Here is a 21,072-nt window from a genome sequence, read left to right as displayed (position 1 = left end):
GTAAAGGGAGGAAAAAGAGAAAATGTCACCTTGAAACAATGACAGAGAGAAGAAGGAGACAGGAAGAAGACAAAATTGGCTTTACTGTTGTTTCCTTCCTTTTATACCCCCATCGTCTCTTTTTTTTTTACCCTCTGGTTATAGGAAATGGCCAGTATTCTAATGTCAACATCCTGTTAGGAACTGAAGTGTAGCCTCTTTCAGTTTCATTTCTCACAAAATATGCTCTCCGACAAACACTTCTAGCCACCGGCATTTGTCTATAAACATCTAAGGGGCACACAGGCTGGATTATTTGGAAATGGTTAGCATACTGAAGTCTGCCAGTGATCGGCCATCACCCTGCAGCTGTAATACACACACATATACAGTATAGAAACACTCTGTAAGTATCAAACTGGTCCTGTTTGAAAATGTTAGCTTAGCATAAACATAAGGAGGTTGGGCACACACACACCCACACACACACATACACACACATACGCCATTCATTTATTAGAATAGATAATTATCATTTGCATTCAAATAATACAAATCTATATAAAAAGATCAACGATAAACAGTTCAGAATGTTTTCAGCAAGTTTGATAAGAATCAGGTATGGACACTTTTCAGACATATTATGCATCTGCCAGGATTAACTATTTCTAGATATGAATAGGAAATATTTCTTTACAATAGATTTCCCTTTATTGTAAAGTGCATATGTTAAATATTTGCTTTATTTATTTATTTATTTATTCAAGTCTTAAGACACTCGATACAAAAAAATTTGTTGTGGTTTAAAAATTCCGGAAATAGCATCATCAACTGAGTTTCAAATTGTGGTTGTAACTGTTTGAAAAATGCCTGCATGAATGTCCCTTACTCAAACCGATAGTGTTTCCTCTTTCTGGTTTTAACATCTCTGAAAGAATTATGTCAGAGACTACAGACTATTCAGAGGCTTCCGGTTTGAGTTTGAGGATTTTTTTTTTCAGTGGTATTGTATAATATACAAATTCAACCAAAAATTATCCAGACTGCAGGACACTTATAGCAATAAATTTATTTTTAAGATATTTACACAAGTTTTTCTTTCCCTGACGTGTGTATTACTTGTTTTTGGCTCTTTACTTTATATACGTAAGCAACCACTGCAAGAGCAATATCTTGATCCAATATCCTTTTATATACTAATTTACTGTTCAGGTCGCACTTTAAATTAAACAACAGTTCAGTTACAAATTATTTACTAATTAAAGTCCACTGTTCCAGACTTTATAATGTCTGACCCAAACAAACCGCACACCAGTCTGAGTCTCAACTACCTTAACCAGTATTATTATTATCAAAACCACCAAAGAAAACATCTTTATGCCACAGGAATCCATAAACGCAGTCATAGTTGTGTAATAATGTTGATCGTACTACATCGCTGTAGTTCCTTAATCTAATTGGTCAGAAATTGTTGATTCATTTCATTTTATATTAACGCACTCATTCTAATTTACTTCTATTTTATCCTTTCTATAGCAAAATTCCATTCACTAACAGATTATTAGTAAACTTTTGTATTTAAGTAAACATCGAACAGACGTCTGCTATTACAGAAAATTACTGGGTTGGGTAGTGTAGCCCAACACAAAGTTAAAAATAGAACAGACATGTGCTGTTACAGGAAATTACTGGGTTGGGTGGTGTAGCCCAACACAAAGTTAAAAATAGAACAGACATGTGCTGTTACAGGAAATTACTGGGTTGGGTGGTGTAGCCCAACACAAAGTTAAAAATAGAACAGACATGTGCTGTTACAGGAAATTACTGGGTTGGGTGGTGTAGCCCAACACAAAGTTAAAAATAGAACAGACATGTGCTGTTACAGGAAATTACTGGGTTGGGTGGTGTAGCCCAACACAAAGTGGAATTACTCTTACCAGCATAAACTTGATTCTTGTCTAATAAATCCAGACTCTAGAATTGTTTTATTTTTTCAGCAATTTACCAATGATTGCAGATTTCATTTATCATTGAATAAAAAATCATTCTCGTACAGTTATTTAATACTGTGTACTATTTGCGAGATAGAATATTACGTTCCCTCATTGCCCTCTCTTTTTTCTTTTCATTTAAACACAATAATAATTAATCTATTCATATGGTGGAGAACTTGCCGACTCTTACAAAGAGCTAGTGCTGGAGACTCCCGTCATTAGCTTTAAATAAACCTATATTACACTACATTTCACCATATCAATACATGTAAGTTTTCCTTTATTCCATAATATGTGTAGCATAAATTCAACTAGATGCTTGAAACAAGAAATGAAAAGCTACTCATCAGTTTTCGGGTTAAATCGTTTGTTGCAGCTGAACCATTTTAATCACATCAATAATTATCCATAACTACTTAGTTCATGCTAAGTGCTGCATTTTTTTTTGTTTGTTTTTTGGCTGGGCAGTGTATATTTGTATGAGCTTTTAGAAACCGAAAGTCAAACATAACTTCTCTCAGATGGATTGGCTGATATCTTGTTTGTTTGTACAATAACTATCCTAACTGGATCAGGCCTAAGTCTTACAGTACTCATGTCATGTAAACCTGTAGCTGGTTTGCAAAGAAAATACCTTAAGTTTACTAATCATTAATTAATTAGTAAAATTTCTATTGCGTTATTACTCCTGGTCAGTGGGAGGCTGGATTTCAGTGGAAATCTTAACTAAATTCATGTGCTTTTGTGTGTAACAAATAATGATTGACAATTGGGGCCAAATTTGTTTAAAAATGATATCTTTGAAGCACTGCTATCGGGATTCACAGCGACATCTGCTGGTTTTCAGAAGTTAAAGCAGCAATCCTAAATAGTGTACAGCATTTGTATACCTGCTATAAAATTTATAAATATCATTATGTTTTATGTTTATGTAAATGCACACATCACTATACTTGTGTTTAAAGTATATTATACATTTCCAATTAGTCTAAACAATTCTTCTTCGATGTATTAACCTTTGGAGATGAGTTATTACCTATTAGGTTCATTGTCCACTATGGGCTCATGTATTTTTATTTCTTTATGTATGTTACAAGATTTCATTATAAGGATACGTATGTTTTGACCAGGGAATACTGATTATATAAGTGCACGATTGAGCAAAGCAGCGATAATAAGACTTATGATAGTCATCTCTACTAATACTGACATTTTTTTTAGTAGTAACTCCTTTAAAACCCAACATCATCTTAAATAATGGAAGCATTATACAGTAGGAGTCAAAAGTTTAAACACCCCTTCTAATTCAGTGGACTTTCCTGGTTTTTTATTTCTTTTTACGTTGTAAAACAACACTGAAGGCATTCAAACAATTTAAAAGGTCAGAAGTTCAAGCCCCAAGTTGCCATTGTTGAACCCTCAAGTGGAGTCCTGTATCCAGGCTGACCCTAGACTCTAACAGTAGCTTACTGGGATATGTGGGGAAAAAAATCACCATGTTGTAAGAATCTTAATATGTAATAATCTCCATTGAACAGTTGATACTGAGATGTGCCCACTTTAAAGCCTTTATAACGGCTCTAATCTGAGGTACTGTATGTTAATTGGTGATTTCTGAGGCTGGTGACTCTAAATGAACGTCTCCTTTGCAGCAGAGGTCAGTTTTGGTCTTGCTTTCCTGGGAAGGTCTTTATGAGAGACAGTTTTATCATGGTGCTTGATGGGTTTTGCAAATGCACTTGATATGTTCCTACAAGAACTGTTCCAGAACAGTTCAGACCTTCATGTTTTAAAATTGTTGTTGTTGTTGTTGCTTAATAATATCTAATTCTAATTAAATTTTAGTTGACACACACACTGTCACAGACAGTATGATGTACACTCACTCACTCATCTTCTATACCGCTTTATCCTGTATTCAGGGTCCCGGGGGGCCCGGAGCCTATCCCAGAAGATTTAGGGCACGAGGACGGGACAGGGTGCCAATTCATCGCAGGGCACGCACTATGGGCAATTTGGGAACACCAATTAACCTAATCTACATGTCTTTGGACTGTGGGATTAAACCGGAGTACCCGGAGGAAACCCACCAAGCACGAGGAGAACATGCAAACTCCATGCACACAGAGACGAGAATCGAGCCTGGACGGGAATCGAACCCGGACCCTGGAGGTGCAAGATATCCAGTAAAATGTTTTTAACAAGCGCCCAAACCTTAAAAAAAATAAAAAAGGGAGAGTTTTAATATAAATATGAATTTAAGAATAAAATAATTTAAAAAAAATTAGTATGAAAGGACAATATTCTAATTATTAATATAAAGTATGACATAAGAATATAATAAAAACATTTACAGAATGTAAAATATAAACCACTTTTGGCAGAATTTACATTATGTACAGTGATAAAATCACAACAACATAATTCCATATGTTCCACAAGTTTTAAATTCTCCTAGAAACGTAGAACGCTTGAATCGGAAGGTGTCTCCAAACTTTTGACTGGTACTCGTACATACGAGGTAGTTTCGCGCTCAAATATTCAAAGCGGTCAGACCAATTGCACGTGCTGTGAGCTGAAAAGCTCCTGACGTCATTGGTCACGTGACGACGCCGCCTCCGACACCCGCTTCGAATCGCGAGAGCGTCGAGCCTCGGTGTTGTTCAAGCATCGGCTGAAACAGAGAGAGAAGATGAAGAGTGGAGTCAGACTTCCGGACTGTTTAAGGTGAGATTCAGCGATACAAACTCAAATGTAGTCATCACAGGCTTCGGGTTTATCGAGAAGAAAGTGTAGAGGACTTGGCTAGCGCTGGCAGATCTTTTCGTCCTAGTAGTAACTATGAATGAGACTAATCACGACATGGAGACAGTAAGGGCTGTATTTCCTGCCCTGGCTCCTCGGTGGTGGAATGAACTGTCTCTGGATGTCTGTACACATGAGTAACTGGTGATGTTTAAGAGAAGATCTTTCTGTTTCTTTAAGTATATTGGTTAAGCCCCCAACACCCCCCCCCCCCCAACCCCAACCTCCACCAAACACCTCCCCAACAATGTTTGAGTGAAGACACTTCTATAGTTACCCAGTGAGCCAGTGTTTAAACCAGTGTAAGGACATGTTTAATGAAATGTTCTTTAAGTCTTTTTAAGATACCAAATTTCTAAATGTAAATATACGTAATTTCCTTACTAATCCATTGTTCAGGATCATACGAGGATCACTGAGGCGGTAACTGTATTTCTTGCTTTGATTGTGTGTTTTAGATTAACATTTTATTCAGATAACTAATAGTGTCCTCCCTATACAGCATGAAAACATCTGGGCTAAACAGTCATACAGAGTAAAGTCCTCACTTTCTTTTTCACTCTTATGTATGCAAAGTACCAACTTTCAAGATTTTGACTACAAATCAGGTGTTTCAGAAATAACGGCTTGCCTTGGTGCCGACACGCTCTGTTAGCTATGGCATAAATGACAAAGCAGAGCTTAAATGATTCAACACCTCTTGCGCTCTTTAAACCTTCCATTTTCTTGCCGTTCACACGATGATCACGTATGGTGCATGCAAACCTATACAGCATGAAACATCTCGGTGGTCTGGCATGAACAGACATGTAAAGGAACGTCCTCTCTTTCTTTCTCACTTTTATGTATATGCTGCTCTTATGCAAAGTACTAAACTTCACGATTTTTGCTACAAGTCATGTGTTTCAAATATCACAGCTTGCCTGGGTGTCAACACTCTCTGACGTCATTAGCAATGACGTAAATTTCGAAGGAGAACTTTAACAAACCAAAACCTCTTGTGCTTGCTAATGTAGAAAACCACAAATCAAAAATTCGGAAGTAACCACTAAAACACTGATATATTTCATATTTAGTTGCTCTATTTTTTTGTTAGTTTGTCACCATTTTAACAGTGTCAAATTATTGGGCTGCATCAAGCAAATAAAACAACTAAATCTTTTTGAAATTACTAATACTCTGTTAAGAACTGATCGAGTCACTATTAAAACCTGCACGGATAGTGCTGAACCTACAACATTGTAAAGGAAAAAAAAATCAAGAATGGAGATTACTTGCTTAGTAAGTGGATAGTCCAAAAAAATGTAAAAATGACAGCTATGTTTAATAGTGAAATTAAGAGAATTTCCATGCACACACAATGTGATGAGTACTCGCAGAATTGGGACTAAACAGCTGCGTGTCCTTTGAAAAACCACTCATTAGTGAGACTTATCAGAGAAAAGGCTTCAGTTTGGCATGTCGTAGTAAGACAGGAGGTGTATGAAGCGATGCGACTTGGTTACGGCATAAGTTTTGTCATGCTTGCTTTTACTACATGTCTTTTATACTTCATTTTTGTTTTCTGTGAAAATTTGACTATGTACCTGAAAATTATACCTGAATCATGTACTTGTTGTACTTCTACTCTCGTATTTGTTATTCTTCTTAATACGTATAAAAACAGGCAATCGAAAATATGGTGAAGATGAAGGGCAGAAAAGTTGACCTGTACGGGTAACAATGATTGCTTTAAGATGCTACACAGTGTGCTATGAGGATCTCCATGAAGAGACTAACAAAAAAAAATCCAACATTCCTGGTGCATATTAACTACTTGCTGTTACGTGACGCAGCACCGCTGCAGGTTTGCAGCACACTGTAGCTCTGATTGTAATGTCGTGCCACTCCGTTGTATGCTGCCAACTTGTGGCCTTCAGTTCTGCAAGGAACTTTTTTTTTGACTTTTGTGTTGTTTTTGTGTTCCTGTTTTCACAGTTCCTGATTACTTCCTGTATGCTGCAGTCCTGCTGTAGGTCAGCATAAGTTTCCATTCATGGCCTCTTGGTCCAGCTGCGATTGACTACAGGCCACAAATGACCTCGAGGCCTACAGTGGACCTGCGAATCACAAACAGTCATACCTCTGCCAGGCATTGTTGCTGCCCATGCCAGTGTGGCGGAGGGAATTGTGCCACTACCTTGTGGGGGAAAGATTACACACTTTACTGAGGAAGACTGAGTGAGAATCAGGATCCTAGTCCCCCAACCCAATGCTTTGAGTTTTTGTATAACAGGTGGGTTATATGTTGGTGCCTATCGTGTTGCTAGATAATAATGCAAAAGATGAGGTGGGCTCCAGGAACTTAATCTGTGCACGATGACCCCTGGCGTATGTTTAATGCAGATAACCTGGAAGGTGAACGCTGTTCTGCAAAACCCACTCTCCCCAAATCTAACAGAATCTGGAATAAAATCAGTAGCAGCATTAGTCCATGCTAGTACTTATTATGGTAGTCGATATTAATTTAAAATAATGTTTTCTCAGCATTATTTTGAATTTAAATTGACTACAGTAATAATTTAAATGAGTAACTAGTTTACTAACCCGAGCTAATGCTGCCACTGCTTTTATTCCAGCTTACCTGTTCAGTTGATTGCAATTGTTTTCACTTGGCGCGGGTATTATAGAAGGGGAGAGGTGCTGGTCAACATCAGAACACGTATGGAATAGGATTACAATACATTTGCATGCACACAAACTTTGCGCCGGTTACCCGTGAGGAAACTTTGCTCCTCCTCACGCATACAACTCCGCAGCGCACACTCCACTCCAACTCTTAAAGGGCAACATACATGCATAATGTGGTATAGAACATAGTAGTGGTTGTTACAGAACACGCTCTTTGTCAGCGGCGCTATCTGCGTAAAAAAGAGATGCAATATTATGGTTTCCGTCATTTTTAAAATATATTTATTTACTGACTGGGCCGCCCACATTGGCCAGCAGCCCACCGGGAAAACGCCCGGTGCTCCAGATGGCCAGTCCACCACTGCAGGGCACTGTCTCATCTCACGATTCCCCAAACGATTGGCTCCGTGATGCCAAAGGCCACAGCTTGATCCAATGAGGCCACAATCCAGTTTAGGGGAGATCAGCACAAAAAGGTGAATAATACTCGGCCAATCTAACGTATCTGCCAGCTCTCCTTGCAAAAATAAGTGTCTTAATTCACAAAACAGCGGTAGAATATACAAGAAAACACATGAGTTCTCAGTCAACCACTAAACGAACTCTAAACAGGCCTGTTGTCCGGCTTTCACATGAACACAACAGGGAACTTGTCTCGTCACTAACAATACTCAGACTTATTAAGAGAAATAGAGACTTTAGAGGCAATATCCTGCAGCCCTTATGCACTTACTCACTCACTCATCTTCTATACCGCTTTTTCTATCGCAGGAGGCTTAGGGCATGAGGCAGGGTACACGCTGGACAGGGTGCCAATCCATCTCAGGGAAGCGCTTATGCATATGATGCAATAAACATAACCTCACTGCTGCTCCTCTCTACTGCGGTCTCTCTCTCTCTCTCTCTCTGTACATCACTCACACACTGGGCCAGAAAATGGCGGCGCCCATGTAAAATTTCAAAATAAAAGCCTTTACAAAATAGAACTCGTAGATCCCCCACACCAGGAAAGTACCGATCATTGCAAGTCACGCTGACACAACCCGGTAAGTCATGGTCTTACCTTACGACTACCTATGATATATGATTTGTGAATTTGTAGTGTTTCGTAGCAAAATCATTAAGGTAAGAACTGGGCTTATGTGATCCAAAATGGTCAGAATGCAGTGACCGGACAGGGCTTTACTTCAGTGTAGGTACTGATACATTTTTTCTTTTTTCTGGGTGAAACATTATCATCACTGTAACACATGCAGAATCAATGTAATGTAACCATGTAAGTTCTGTTATTTTACTACATAGAATGTAAATGTTACATTTTGAAACTAGATGTTATCTGATGTTTTCCTTATGATCTCCACCCTAAACAAACCCTACTGTGTTTTGGCTTGAAGTGTTCACCTATGCTCAAGTTTGTATGGAGTTTGCATGGTCTTACTGTCTTTAGTGGATTTCCCCCCACAATCTAAATAATAGTCTGATTGGCATTTACAAATTCTCCATAGTGATTGTGTGTGTGTGTGTGTGTGTGTGTATATGTGTGTGTATATGTGTGTGTGTATGTGTGTGTGTATGTGTGTGTGTGTGTGTGTGTGTGTATGTGTGTGTGTATGTGTGTGTGTATGTGTGTGTGTATGTGTGTGTGTATGTGTGTGTGTATGTGTGTGTGTATGTGTGTGTGTATGTGTGTGTGTGTGTGTGTATGTGTGTATGTGTGTGTGTGTATGTGTGTGTGTGTATGTGTGTGTGTGTATGTGTGTGTGTGTATGTGTGTGTGTGTGTTTGTGTGCCCTGCAATGGATTGGCATCCTGGCCAGGGTGTACCCCACCTCATGCCCAGAGTCCTCTGGAATAGGCATCCTGTGACCCTGAACAGGATAAGTGATGTAGACAAATGTCGCATGACTTCCTCTATGAGTAAGAGCAGCTCTTTAGCTGTCTAAATGTAATCTTTTTTTGATTGTGTAAAGCTGCGTTGACAATTGTTAAAAAGCGCTATACAAATAAAATTTACTTGAATTTGAAAAAAGATTCGATTGATGGTACAAGATGCTTTTACAGAAAATGAATCAATACCTTCAGATTTGAAAATTCAACATTAATAAAAAAATAAAAACATATTGTATATATATTGACGTAATGCATTTTTTGAAGGACTGTTAATTTAACATTAATGGAAGGAGTCTCCAGTACCAGTGCTTTGTAATGGTCCTGATCGCAGTGTGATATTTCTGTGCAGACAGATGCTAAGGATGAGCAAGGACTCAGACCCAAATGTGGGGGCGGAGTCTGGGAGTGATACCGACTCGGATTGGCTGAATGAAGAAGGGCCTTTAAAGCTCAGAAATCAAGAGAGGAAGAGGAAGGTGACGAGACGGAGCTCCGGGAGGAGCAGCAACGAGGACCGGCGGGTCTCTTTCTCTCCACATGTTTTACCTCAGAAGAGACTCCCAAACAGTAAGTCAGCACTAGGACGTTTAATATGATGTGTGTGTGTGTGTGTGTGTGTGTGTGTGTGTTAATGTAAAAGAGGTTGTATGAGGAGCTTCTCTAGACGTTGGTAGAAACTTATAAGTAAACATGAATAGAGAATTCCAAACGAATTAATTTAACATCGAATAAGTTGCTGAATTGAAAGTGTGTTGGCAGGATGATTAAAAAACTAAATATGTAGTGAAAAAATGAGCAACGATTGACGTAAAATGTGCCAATACTTTAGTTTTTAATCAAACTACAAAACCAGTAAGTTTCAGCTGGAAAATTATCAAATGACTCAAAACAAACAGCAATGACTTGTAAAACAAACAGCAGTGTATTTTCTTACACATCAGTATCTAAACATAAGCTCCATGTCTGCCTCGTGACCACAGAACTCTGAACAGAATCTTTGATTGTGTATGAAATGTGAGTCCGGGAATATGGCCATGCCAACCCGAGACGAAAAACCCCATAGATGTGATAACTGTATTGCTGAATTGAATTGCTGAATTGTTAGGAAGGACTGAAAGTAGAGGGATCTGCTTATTTGTAATCTTCATCTTCCTTTTGGGGCATTGGTGACTCAGTGGTAGGTTGCTTTCCTGCCATGCAGAAGGTCTGGGTTTGATTCTCAGCCGGTGCCCAAACCCCAGCCAGTGGATGCAGTGCCGATCTTAAGCCTGGACAACATAGAAGGGTTGTGTCAGGAAGTGTGTAAAACCTGTGCCAAGATCATGTGCGGATTATATGGTCCTCTGTGGTGACCGAAATAAAAACAACAATCATCATTATCTTCTTGTTATCATTTCTCTGCAAGGCCATTCATACCAGAAAGTCCCAAACATTGTCATTCTAACCTGCAATAAAAATCCCTATTGTTCTGTACACACTAGTGTTTCTATCCTGGTAAACAACTGATGGCACATGTACAGGTGTTTCAGTGACCAGTGTACTCCATTTGGAAATGTATTTTTAGGTTCAAGTCATTTTGGGACTTGTAATTGTGCAGAATAACAGAACAGGGTTCTGAGAGTAAAAGCTTGCTACACTGATGCACGTATCCCAGTGTTTAACTTTATTGTTCATAGGTGCTGTTTGTTTAATACAGGTCCTTCAGTTCTTCAGAAACTGGAAAAGAGCCTCAAACAGGAACCCAAGCTTTTTGTCACGTGTGGAAATAAAGAAGGTGTCCTGCACAAAGACAAGTTTAGCAAAGGTAGGTTTCCCAAAAAGTCTTTAATCCGTGCATATTTCTTTTAATTCGTCTAACCCGGACGAGCTCAGAACCACTGAGCCATCCATGATTACAGATAAAGATGTGAAATCAAGATGATTACTTCTTAAAAAAGAAGCAGGGGAAAAAAAGATGTGAAAGAGAACATAACCATACATCTGTAATTACATCTGTGATTTAAAGCACATGTTCACATTTACAGATTAAAAGTGTGTGATGGTTGATAGGGTTGATAAGCTTTTTGTATCTGAGTGATTATGGAAGAAGTCTCCAGTCTCAGGAGTCATGATGGAAAAGCATGGGATTTAAGGACAGGTCATTTTTACTTAAAACATTTATTGCACTCATATAAATAAATAAATAAATGAATCTGCTGTCTACATAGGACTTGTAACAATTGTAAAAAGTTGCTTTTCCTTATTTTATGGCCCTTAAAGTGAATAAATTTCAAAACTGAGGAACATGAATAGAATGTTAACAATAACAACAATAAATAACACAATTAAGTTGACACTCTGGCAACTACCAGACTTCATCATCACATGCGTTAATTTATATTCTTATGGGCACAAAATAAATTTCATGGACTTCTTAGGTAGTTTAAATTGACATACATGGTTAACAGTATAAAATGTATTGTTGTCAAGGTTTTATCTTAACACACGTTTAGTATAATTCTCTGTAGATTTCATTCTGGTCTCTGCGTAACAGCTAGAATCAATACATCAGGTTTAATTAACTAATACAGTCAGTTATATCACAGTTAGAACTTTGCAAGCCTTTTTGATCAGACAGTAGTATATATGTTAGTTTTTAATGTGTGTGTGTGCATGAATGAGACATTTACCTTGTTTGATTAAAAAAAATAATAATAAAAATCAGAAGCAGGTCTTCAGAATGTACCCTCCAATGCCTCCATGTTTCTGATCACTGTAGGTGGTACTGACCCTCCTCTAATCTCTGATTGGCTGGATTTGAGCGAGAAACTAAGGGTTGTGACTTTGGGACGTCGTAAATTAGGAAACAAGAGATGACTGAAGAATTATGCTAATTTCTGGTCTGATATTGCTGAATTAATTAGTGTTTTGTGATCGATACAACACCTGGGAATGTTGTCACGTGAATAAGATTATTTATTTATTATTAATCATGCAGCACGATCTGGCAGATTAACATTTTTTTTGGAAATATTCGTAGAAACAGTGTGTATTTATTATGTTTGTGTTGTTTTCATTCTGCACATTGCTCTTAGATGAGTTTTATTTGTGGACATGTTTAACTTCAGCTTAACCTGTGTTTAATAAAATTTATGACAACGGTGTTATATTGTGGTGGCACGTTGGCTTAGTGGTTAGCACTGTCGCCTTGCGACTCCAGGTCCTGGGTTCGATTCCCACCTCGGGGTCTGTGTGCATGTTCTCCCGGTGCTTGGCGGATTTCCTCTGGGTACTCCAGTTTCCTCCCACAGTACAAAAACATACAGATCAGGCTTGTATATATTGATTTATATACAGTGTACTATATTTAACTTGTAACTCTCTCTCTCTCTCTCTCTCTCTCTCTTTCTCTCTGTAGGTGAGCCGTGCATCTTGGCTGCTGATCAGTGGTTCACTCCTCCTCAATTTGAGAGGTTTGGAGGAAAGGAGAAAAACAAAAACTGGAAGTACAGTGTATGTTGCACGGGGGTTCAGCTGAAAGTATTAATATGGGTAAACAACATTCACACTCAAACCGCTCACACATCTACAACACGTCTACACGACGACTCCCTGTTCTTTCTTCCCATCAGCCATACAACTCTTCTATACAACATGACTGGACTAATACACACAGTACCTCCAACACAATGAGACATTAGTCATCTTACTCTTATTTACACATTTACTCAAGTGCACTTTATGTTGGATTTTTTTGGTGTGTTTTTAGTTAGATAGATCTTAGCTAGTATTATTATTCATTGTGTTACTTTATGTTGTATTTTGGCCCTGGAGGAACATTCTTTTGTTTCACTGTGTCCTGACCTGTAAACTGTGGAAATGACAATAAAAGCCGACCTGACGTGAATTGACTTGAATACACGACCGCAAGTGCAAGTTGAAATCCTTACATGTCAAACAGCGCATAGTTTATTTATAGTAATTGTCTGTAGAGTTGCTGTAATTGTTCTGCTGATTGTGTCGTTTGTAGGAAGGCTTTCTGTCCTCTCCATCTAAATTTAAAAGGAAGCATTCACGGGATAAAGAGGTACTGCAGTGTTTTATTGTTACGTGATAATTCCTATTTTTATTTCCCTTTTTATATAGATAAAGGCATAAATTGATTATTTGTACACATTGTACAGTACTCACTGATTACGTGTTCTGACTAACAGGAACATGGCTTTGTCATCATTTGTTGCTAATTTTAATAGTCTGTCTTAAATGTATGTGCACTTTTTTGATCGTTTTTTGTTTCTTTAGCCTCAGAGCAGGAAGATGATGATCAGATCCAGAAGAAGTATCCAACAGGGCAAAAGTTAGTCGCTACCAAGCGTTAATTTTTTTTAAAAACTCTTTAATAACGGTGGTAAAAGATAGAATTACTACACTGTAAAAAAAAGAATTCGTAAAAGAATGGTCAAATGACTGGCAACAACAGCTGCCAAACAAAAGCCATAAAATTGAGGTAAAATACTCTAGTTTATATTATGTGCAAAAACATTAAATAACAATTTCTGTAAATTTAATCTTTTACAGAGAAACACCGTTATTTAACAGATTTTTTTCTAAATTTATACGATTAAACACCCTCAATAAACTAACAGCACTAGACGTGTAGCAGCAAAATGTTTTTAACAATTTTTCTTTTCAAAATCATTACAATTAAACACCTTCAATAAAGCAACAGCATTAGACATTTAGCAGCGAAACACTGTTATTTTACAGATTTTTCCTAAATTTAACAGTTACAAACAAAAACAAAAAAACAACAACAAAATTTTTTTTTTAATTCCTATGAACACGCAAGTCCAATAAAGTGTTAACACAAACTAAAAATTATAATATTTGTAAAATAGCCTGAAGAACTGTAAAGTATGATGTACAAATACAATAAAACTTTCAGTTTCATAGCATTACAGTAAAATCCCTAACCCTAAAATGAAAAACTAAATTAAATATTTAGACTATAGTGCTATAACAGTGTAACAATTTCCCTCATAAACGTTAACATTGTTGTGAAATATCTAATATATAATTGGACTGGAAACTTTATTATAAATAAAATACAATGTGGTCCATTTAAAAAAAAAAAAAAAAATCTCTAGTTCTTATAATGTACAGTATGCATACAAATAACTTTACCTTTTAGTTCGAGTAAGTAAAATCCAAAACATAGAAAAATGGACAGTCCAGTGTATCCAAGAAGGAATGATCCTCTTCCAAAGAGGCAGTAAACAAATGGGTCCTTGGTGCATTAGGGTGGATTGGAAGAGAGAAGAAAAGAACACGTTATTTTTTTTGTCTTTTGAGTCTAGGAACTTAAACTTTAAAAAACAGATTAACAAAGTACTCTAAATCATATTTAATACTAGAGATGTTAGAGAAACTCAAGAACTTCTCAACTTGGGCTTTTTTTTCCTTTTTTTTTTTGAGAAACATAATCAGTCCAGTACTAAGTTTGAACGCTACAACCAGCATTCACAAAAAGGCTATGCAATTTAATCCAACAGGACAAGCATGTGCATCAGTGTAAACAACTTCTTTTTACTACTAGGAGGCCATAAACGTTATAAGTGAGACAATACAGGAGGGATCTCTACATAGTAAAAAAAAATTGGACTCAAAATGGTTGAAGGAGTTCCCTTTTAAATCACCATGAAAAGATTCAAAGTCGTCCTATATTGCACTCCATACTTACTAGTGATAGACTTGTCTCTCTACTGGATGCCTCTTCTCCCACATTCCAATGTTCATCACTGTCAGTAATCGCAGTTGGAAATAGTTAATGTAAATATCACACAGAGATAATGAAAAAATGCTAAACTTGCATCTTGAATGTCAAAGTATTATAAAACTAATAAGATTTACTTTAAAATTACAAAGAAAAACATTATAATGACAGAAATGTCTAATTTTACAGAGATTTGTATGTAGTGTTTTTTTTTTTAAAAAAAAAAAGAAAAACTACGCTAAAATTTTAAAGTTATTTTATGTAAAATTAAGGTTTTTTTCACAGTGTATTTAAATCACATCATAAATTGGCCTTTAGTAAATCAGTATATAGCAGGTGTAAAAATGTCCTTAAATCTTTTGGATTGCTAAAAAATATACATGGAGATAAAATACACTCACTTGTGCCTTTATGTGCTTATAGACTGTCACACAATCAATTCTGTCAGCACCTCAGCCTTGTACAAATCCGAAGGCAGCACTGACGAGAAGGAGGAGGAGGAGGATGATGATGATGATGATGATGATGATGAAGGTGATGGTGATGATGTTCGTTTTAAAGTGAAAAGGAGTTCTGCATGTACAGCGTTTTGCTACAGGTGTGTTAAAAATAAAAAAATATATTAAAATAAAATATAAAGATCATAATACGATCATTTAATGAAGCACCACTATGCACTAAGCACAAGGTATAAAACATATAATACAATTATTTGTCATAATACAAATAATCAGTGACTGCTTAGTGTGATACGTCTCCTCTTATTATGTTTTAGCGGTTGTGGAATATCTTAGGCCTGACTGTCTATACTGGTATTTGAAAGTAATCAGATCAGATCTGGTTCTGCTCAGCCCAAATCCAGCACTTTGTCGACCTGTCTGCATTGGTTGCTTCGGTAACAATGCCAGTAGATTGAATGCTGTATGATATTTCCTCTTATATCGCCCAGTTTTTGTACATTCCCTCCAGATTTGCCTTTACTGATGCTGCCACTCGAAAGTGCTATTAGACATTTCACAATTAATTTAGTCACGTTTAAACGCTGGGAACAACTGTGGTTGCTCCACTAGACACTCCACCCGCTGTATTTTTCCCAATAAACAAGATGGAACTTAATTTAATTCCTCCTTCGACTCACTCCAGTTACTCTCCTCCTTCCACTCTTCATTGTTCCTGTTATCATGCATCATAGAGAACGTCACATCCTTATCCACTCATACACCCCCGCCATTGTCACTCATTGTTTCCAAATATCAGGGATTATGTCACACACCCATCCACCGCACCCCTACATCACCACCACAGTCGGCCTTCTTGGTATTTCTATCACACCTGAGCAAGTAAAAAAGCAGCAGTGTATCGGTTCAAGGAAAGCTGCTGGATCTGATGGTGTCGGTACTCGAGCTCTAAAAGATTGTGCTGAGCGGCTGTGTGGCATATCCCAGAGGATTTTTTTTATTTGAGGCGGAAGCTGGAAAGGATTCCATCATACTTGGTCCCAGTTCCTAAGAAAGGACAGCCAACAGTCCTGAATGATATTCGACCAGTAGCCCTTACATCCCACACCATGAAGACCATGGAAAGGCTGGTCCTGGCCTACTTTCGTCAACTGGTTAAAACAGCACTTGACCCCTTGCAGCTTGCATACCAAGATCATATAGGGGTGTATGATGCTGTGACTTACTTTACCTTTTTGATTTTGTTAGTGCTTTTAACACTATTCAACCAAGACTGTGGAGGGATAGCCTCTGTGCTATGCAAATCGAACCATCTATCATATTCTGGATCACGGACTATTTAACAGTTTGTACGGCTCAAGGACTGTGTATCTGACACAGTCATTAGCAGCACAGGCGCTCTGCAAGGCGCACTTCTGACTGTACATACAACCGTGAACTGTGCCATCTGCAAAAATTTGACAAAGCCTTAGTTCAGGTATATATGGAATGGACAGGAGAATGAGTTTAGAGACCATCATCTGCAGATGAATTGGACTCAGTGGAGATGGAGGTCAAACTAAAAAAAAAATACAATCCATGCTGAACAATCACTCTCACTTACTCAGTGCTTTCTTAACAAAACAAAAGAGCACATTCAGTAACAGACTAAAACAGGTTTACTGCATAAAGGAATCGTTATGGGGGTGGTTTATGCCTGCAGCCGTTAGCCTCTTTAATGAATCCCTGCAGAGCTGGGGTATTGTCAAACATGTTGTTGCTGATAAGGTGTAAATCTGCCTCAGGGTTAAAAAAGATTTATCTTAACTTGTCTCGCAAAGAAAATTAATGGGCGCAGTTTTTACATACTTGGTGGTAATTCAATTCAATTTTATTTATATAGCGCTTTTAACAATGGTCATTGTCTCAAAGCAGCCTCACAAAATGAAAAGAAAATGTAGGGAACCAAATGCCTCGGGATTGGCCGAGAAGGAAGAACCGGTGGAAATGAATTAGCGTAGATATCATTCGGGATATTAGCAGGTAATGGGACCAAAAGACAAAAATGCCTCGTAAAGCACATCAACTTAACATTCTGCAAAATTAAATCTTGAAAGAAACACATAAAGATAATACAAAAGTATAAAGGCTTAAAGTTTATAGAGAGAATAAAGTGAAATAAAATTGTACTGTGGAATTATTAATACCAGAGCTCTTTAAAGGTTTGTGATGTAAGGGACAGTTTGGAATCCAGTCTGAGCAGGTAGAATGAAGATCACCACCACCCCTGAATGTGGTTAAAATTGATTTTGCAAAATCTGGTCCTTTTTTTAACTGTTCAACCTACATGAAAGCAATCGAATTCCATTCTGGATATGCCAGATTTGGGAGAGCAGTCTGAACAAGGCCTTAGTTCCTGTCTGTTTCTTTCAAGTCCTAGACCAAGTGCAGTTGCTGTTTGGAGAAAAGTAATCAACACTTTCTGACTAACCATTTTGAAAAATGAACAGCGCTGTAGAGTAGTTTTATTTATTTATTTTTTTAATATTAAATAATTTTCACATGACTCCTATGTTTTAGAGACTCATGGAAAATGCATCAGGACGCAGGATGCCTGGCTCACTCCCAAGGACTTCCTCAACCAAAACACAACCAACGGAAACTGGAGACGAGACATCAGGAAAGATAATGGTGAACCTCTTGGAGAGCTCTTAATGGTGATGATCAAACTGTAATTCACACAAACACCTCATTCGTGAACTTAAATTAAGTCTGAATCTGTTTGTGATGAAGATTTGTTCCTTATGCTTGTGTTTGATGTTCATTCTAGAGGAGGGTGTTAAAGCGTCACATTTTGAACTGCTCGTGTTACATCTGCACAGGAGACCTTCCACATCTGGTACGTCCTTCTGTCAGGCTTTTGATAACATTTTAAGGAAGGCATTAAGGGTGATTCATTTTTAACACCAGCAGCTCTGACTGTACTGCAGCTGCAAGTCTCAGGTTTATCAATGCATTGGTATGTCACTGTTTCTATAGTAACAACCAGAAGTGGGAGGTAACAAGTAAATGGAGGATGTCTACTTTTACTAGTAATATTTGCCCTCAGAATGCAAATATTAAGAGAAGTTTAGGATTTGTACAGGAGTACAAAGTACAGGATTTGTGTACTTTGCCCACCTTGGTTTTTAAAATAATGTCATTTTATGTTTGTGTTTCTCTACCCTAGCTGGATCAGAACAATGATGACTGGTGCTTTAAATGCAAAGTTGAAGGAGATCTGGTGTGTTGTAGGACATGTCCACGTGCCTTCCATCATCACTGTCACAAACCGGCTTTAAGGGACGACGACAGGTGAGAGAGAGAGAGAATAAACACAAGGAAAGGAGGAGAGCAAGTGACATAGGGATGTGTAGATGATTAGATGTTTAGAATGACCTCAGTACAAAAGGTTTAATCGTTTAATTTGTGTGTGTGTGCAGTGATCATTGGACCTGCTCCTTCTGCAAGAAATCCAGGAAAAAAAGCCCTCGTGAGCCATCTTGAACATTTGAACACCGTTATCAGTGAATGTCCGAACACTGAATGTGTGCATGTGTGCATATTTCTGTTTGGAAAACATGAATTTTATATATTTTATCATGGCTGTGAATAATTAAAAAAATCTAAAGGTATGAATATTCTTTTAAATATAATTTCTTGGTGAGCCATTATTCTCCAGTTAATGTGAAACATAGGGAGAAGAAACAGATATAATAAATATTACATATATAAAACAATTTCCTGCATTCTACTTGTGTTGTAGCCGTTTTGTTTCTCATTATATTGTTCACATTCTATTCTATAGTGATCATGGGGTTAAAGATATTGCCATACAGGATGTCATAAGAACACTGGAGATGTCCTCCTCGTCATGGCGTGGGAGTTTAGTAAACATTAAACAGGAAAAGGATTGGAAAAAAAAAAAAGTTTAATAGTTTAACATATCAGTTTTTATATAACGCAATACATTATAAACAAATACTTAATACATGTTAATTGTAGCACTAAAGAAAATCTGATCCTGTACACAACCAGGCAAAGACAGACTATTAGGATGATCTGTGACGCATCATTGAACTCCAGGTGTAATTCCACACTCATGATATTTATAACAACATTTCTAGAAATCATAATCTTAAATAACTTGAGGTTTAAACCTGCATGTTACTTGTAAGTCAATCCACCTTCTTAATATCATTCTTGGACATGCTGCTTCTGGTTTGGATTACTAAAACAACTTGAACAACCACTACATTTGTTTGTTTTTTTTCACTTTGGAATGTTATAAATGCATCCACTTTCTGTCATAAAAGCAGCCATTAAACACGTAGACCCCAACACTGTTTATTTTATATTAAGACTTGTAAGGTGATTGATCCTGGAACTCTACGCATGTCCATTTTTTGATCATGGCCATTTATTAGCATAATGTGATGTATGTACTTGATCAGTGCAGAGAAAGTAAGAAAACATATGGTAACTTTGATAGAAAGTCTAAAAGAGGAGCTGTTTAATTTGTTTTTTGTTGTTGTTGTTTTACTTTACAGTAGTGATCCTGTTAGTATGCGCTCACGCGAATGTGACTAGGAATGTTCCTTGCTAATTTTTAAACGGTTTTTAAAAACGATCTATCCGTTAATGTGTGTGTGCACGCACATTTTACACACACCCACCCTGCGTGCACAAACGGAAACACTTATCTGTCGGGATTTATTTTTACATTTTTTAAAGGTAAAGTACAGGTTTTATAAAGTACAGGCTGAGGTTTTATAAAAAAAAAAAAGGACAAAAAAAAGTACATGTTTTATTTTTACTTTATATTTTGTATTAATTATATTTATGTATTTATTTTTTGGGGCTGTAGAACAAATAATTTAAGTTTCCATTATTTCCTATGGGAAAATTAAATTTGGTTTACGAGTGTTTTGGAATATGACTCCGCTGCCGGAACAAATTAAGCTCGTAATCCGAGGTTCCACTGTATATTATTTACTAACCAAATCTCATTATTTTGTTAAGCTGTCCAAGCTATGATTTTAAAATGGTCTGAATAGACCATTTAACTCCCATGCACAAAGATAAATGCGTCAGAAAGGCCACGTAAGATTCAGCAGTTTGTCACATGTACATTGTAGCACAGTCAAATTATAATTTTTTTTCACATATCCCAGTTATTAAGCTGGGTTAAAAACTCAGAGTCAGCCAGGATAAAGCAGTCAAGAACTGCCAACCTTCTCATCAGTAACTTACCCATTTAAGCCACTCGGTGTCTTTTGGTTCTTCACATTTAGCTTTAAAACTTTGTGCTTTTCTTTTGATACTGCAGTCAAACACAGACCAGTTGTGAGATGCAACTTTTTTATCCACCACCACCCCTAAATATTTAGAAGGACTGTTACTTCACCACCCAGGGAGTGGGATCCGCCTTTATTCTTGTTCTCTATCTGCTGTTCACGCCGAGGTAAACAGTGCAAAAATTTTTTAAAAATCCTCATTCTACGTA

General features: G+C 37.2%; 1 protein-coding gene across 1 annotated transcript; it reads left to right on the top strand.

Annotated features, from left to right (window-relative positions):
• Positions 1 to 228: 228 nt before the first annotated feature.
• Positions 229 to 19,073, top strand: LOC128515595 (uncharacterized). Its single transcript, XM_053489679.1, has 14 exons — positions 229 to 385; positions 6,756 to 7,053; positions 9,266 to 9,365; positions 9,688 to 9,905; positions 11,035 to 11,142; positions 12,736 to 12,869; positions 13,348 to 13,404; positions 13,620 to 13,674; positions 15,514 to 15,669; positions 15,866 to 15,985; positions 18,108 to 18,244; positions 18,358 to 18,426; positions 18,757 to 18,881; positions 19,010 to 19,073. Exons 3-14 carry the CDS (start codon positions 9,343 to 9,345, stop codon positions 19,071 to 19,073), a joined length of 1,266 nt encoding a protein of 421 aa, XP_053345654.1. The 5' UTR covers positions 229 to 385; positions 6,756 to 7,053; positions 9,266 to 9,342.
• Positions 19,074 to 21,072: the final 1,999 nt, after the last annotated feature.

The sequence above is a fragment of the Clarias gariepinus genome, chromosome 28 (genome assembly GCF_024256425.1).
Source record: "Clarias gariepinus isolate MV-2021 ecotype Netherlands chromosome 28, CGAR_prim_01v2, whole genome shotgun sequence".
In the NCBI taxonomy this organism is placed as follows: domain Eukaryota; kingdom Metazoa; phylum Chordata; class Actinopteri; order Siluriformes; family Clariidae; genus Clarias; species Clarias gariepinus.
This window is presented reverse-complemented; position numbering and strand designations above follow the sequence as displayed.

Excerpts from the sequence above, each read along its gene's own strand:
- LOC128515595 (XM_053489679.1), top strand. The coding sequence starts at position 9,343 with ATGTCGCATGACTTCCTCTATGA. Across the intron at positions 12,870-13,347 it reads AGCTGAAAGTATTAATATGG|GAAGGCTTTCTGTCCTCTCC; the intron begins GTAAACAACATT and ends TGTCGTTTGTAG. Across the intron at positions 18,427-18,756 it reads CAGGAGACCTTCCACATCTG|CTGGATCAGAACAATGATGA; the intron begins GTACGTCCTTCT and ends TCTCTACCCTAG.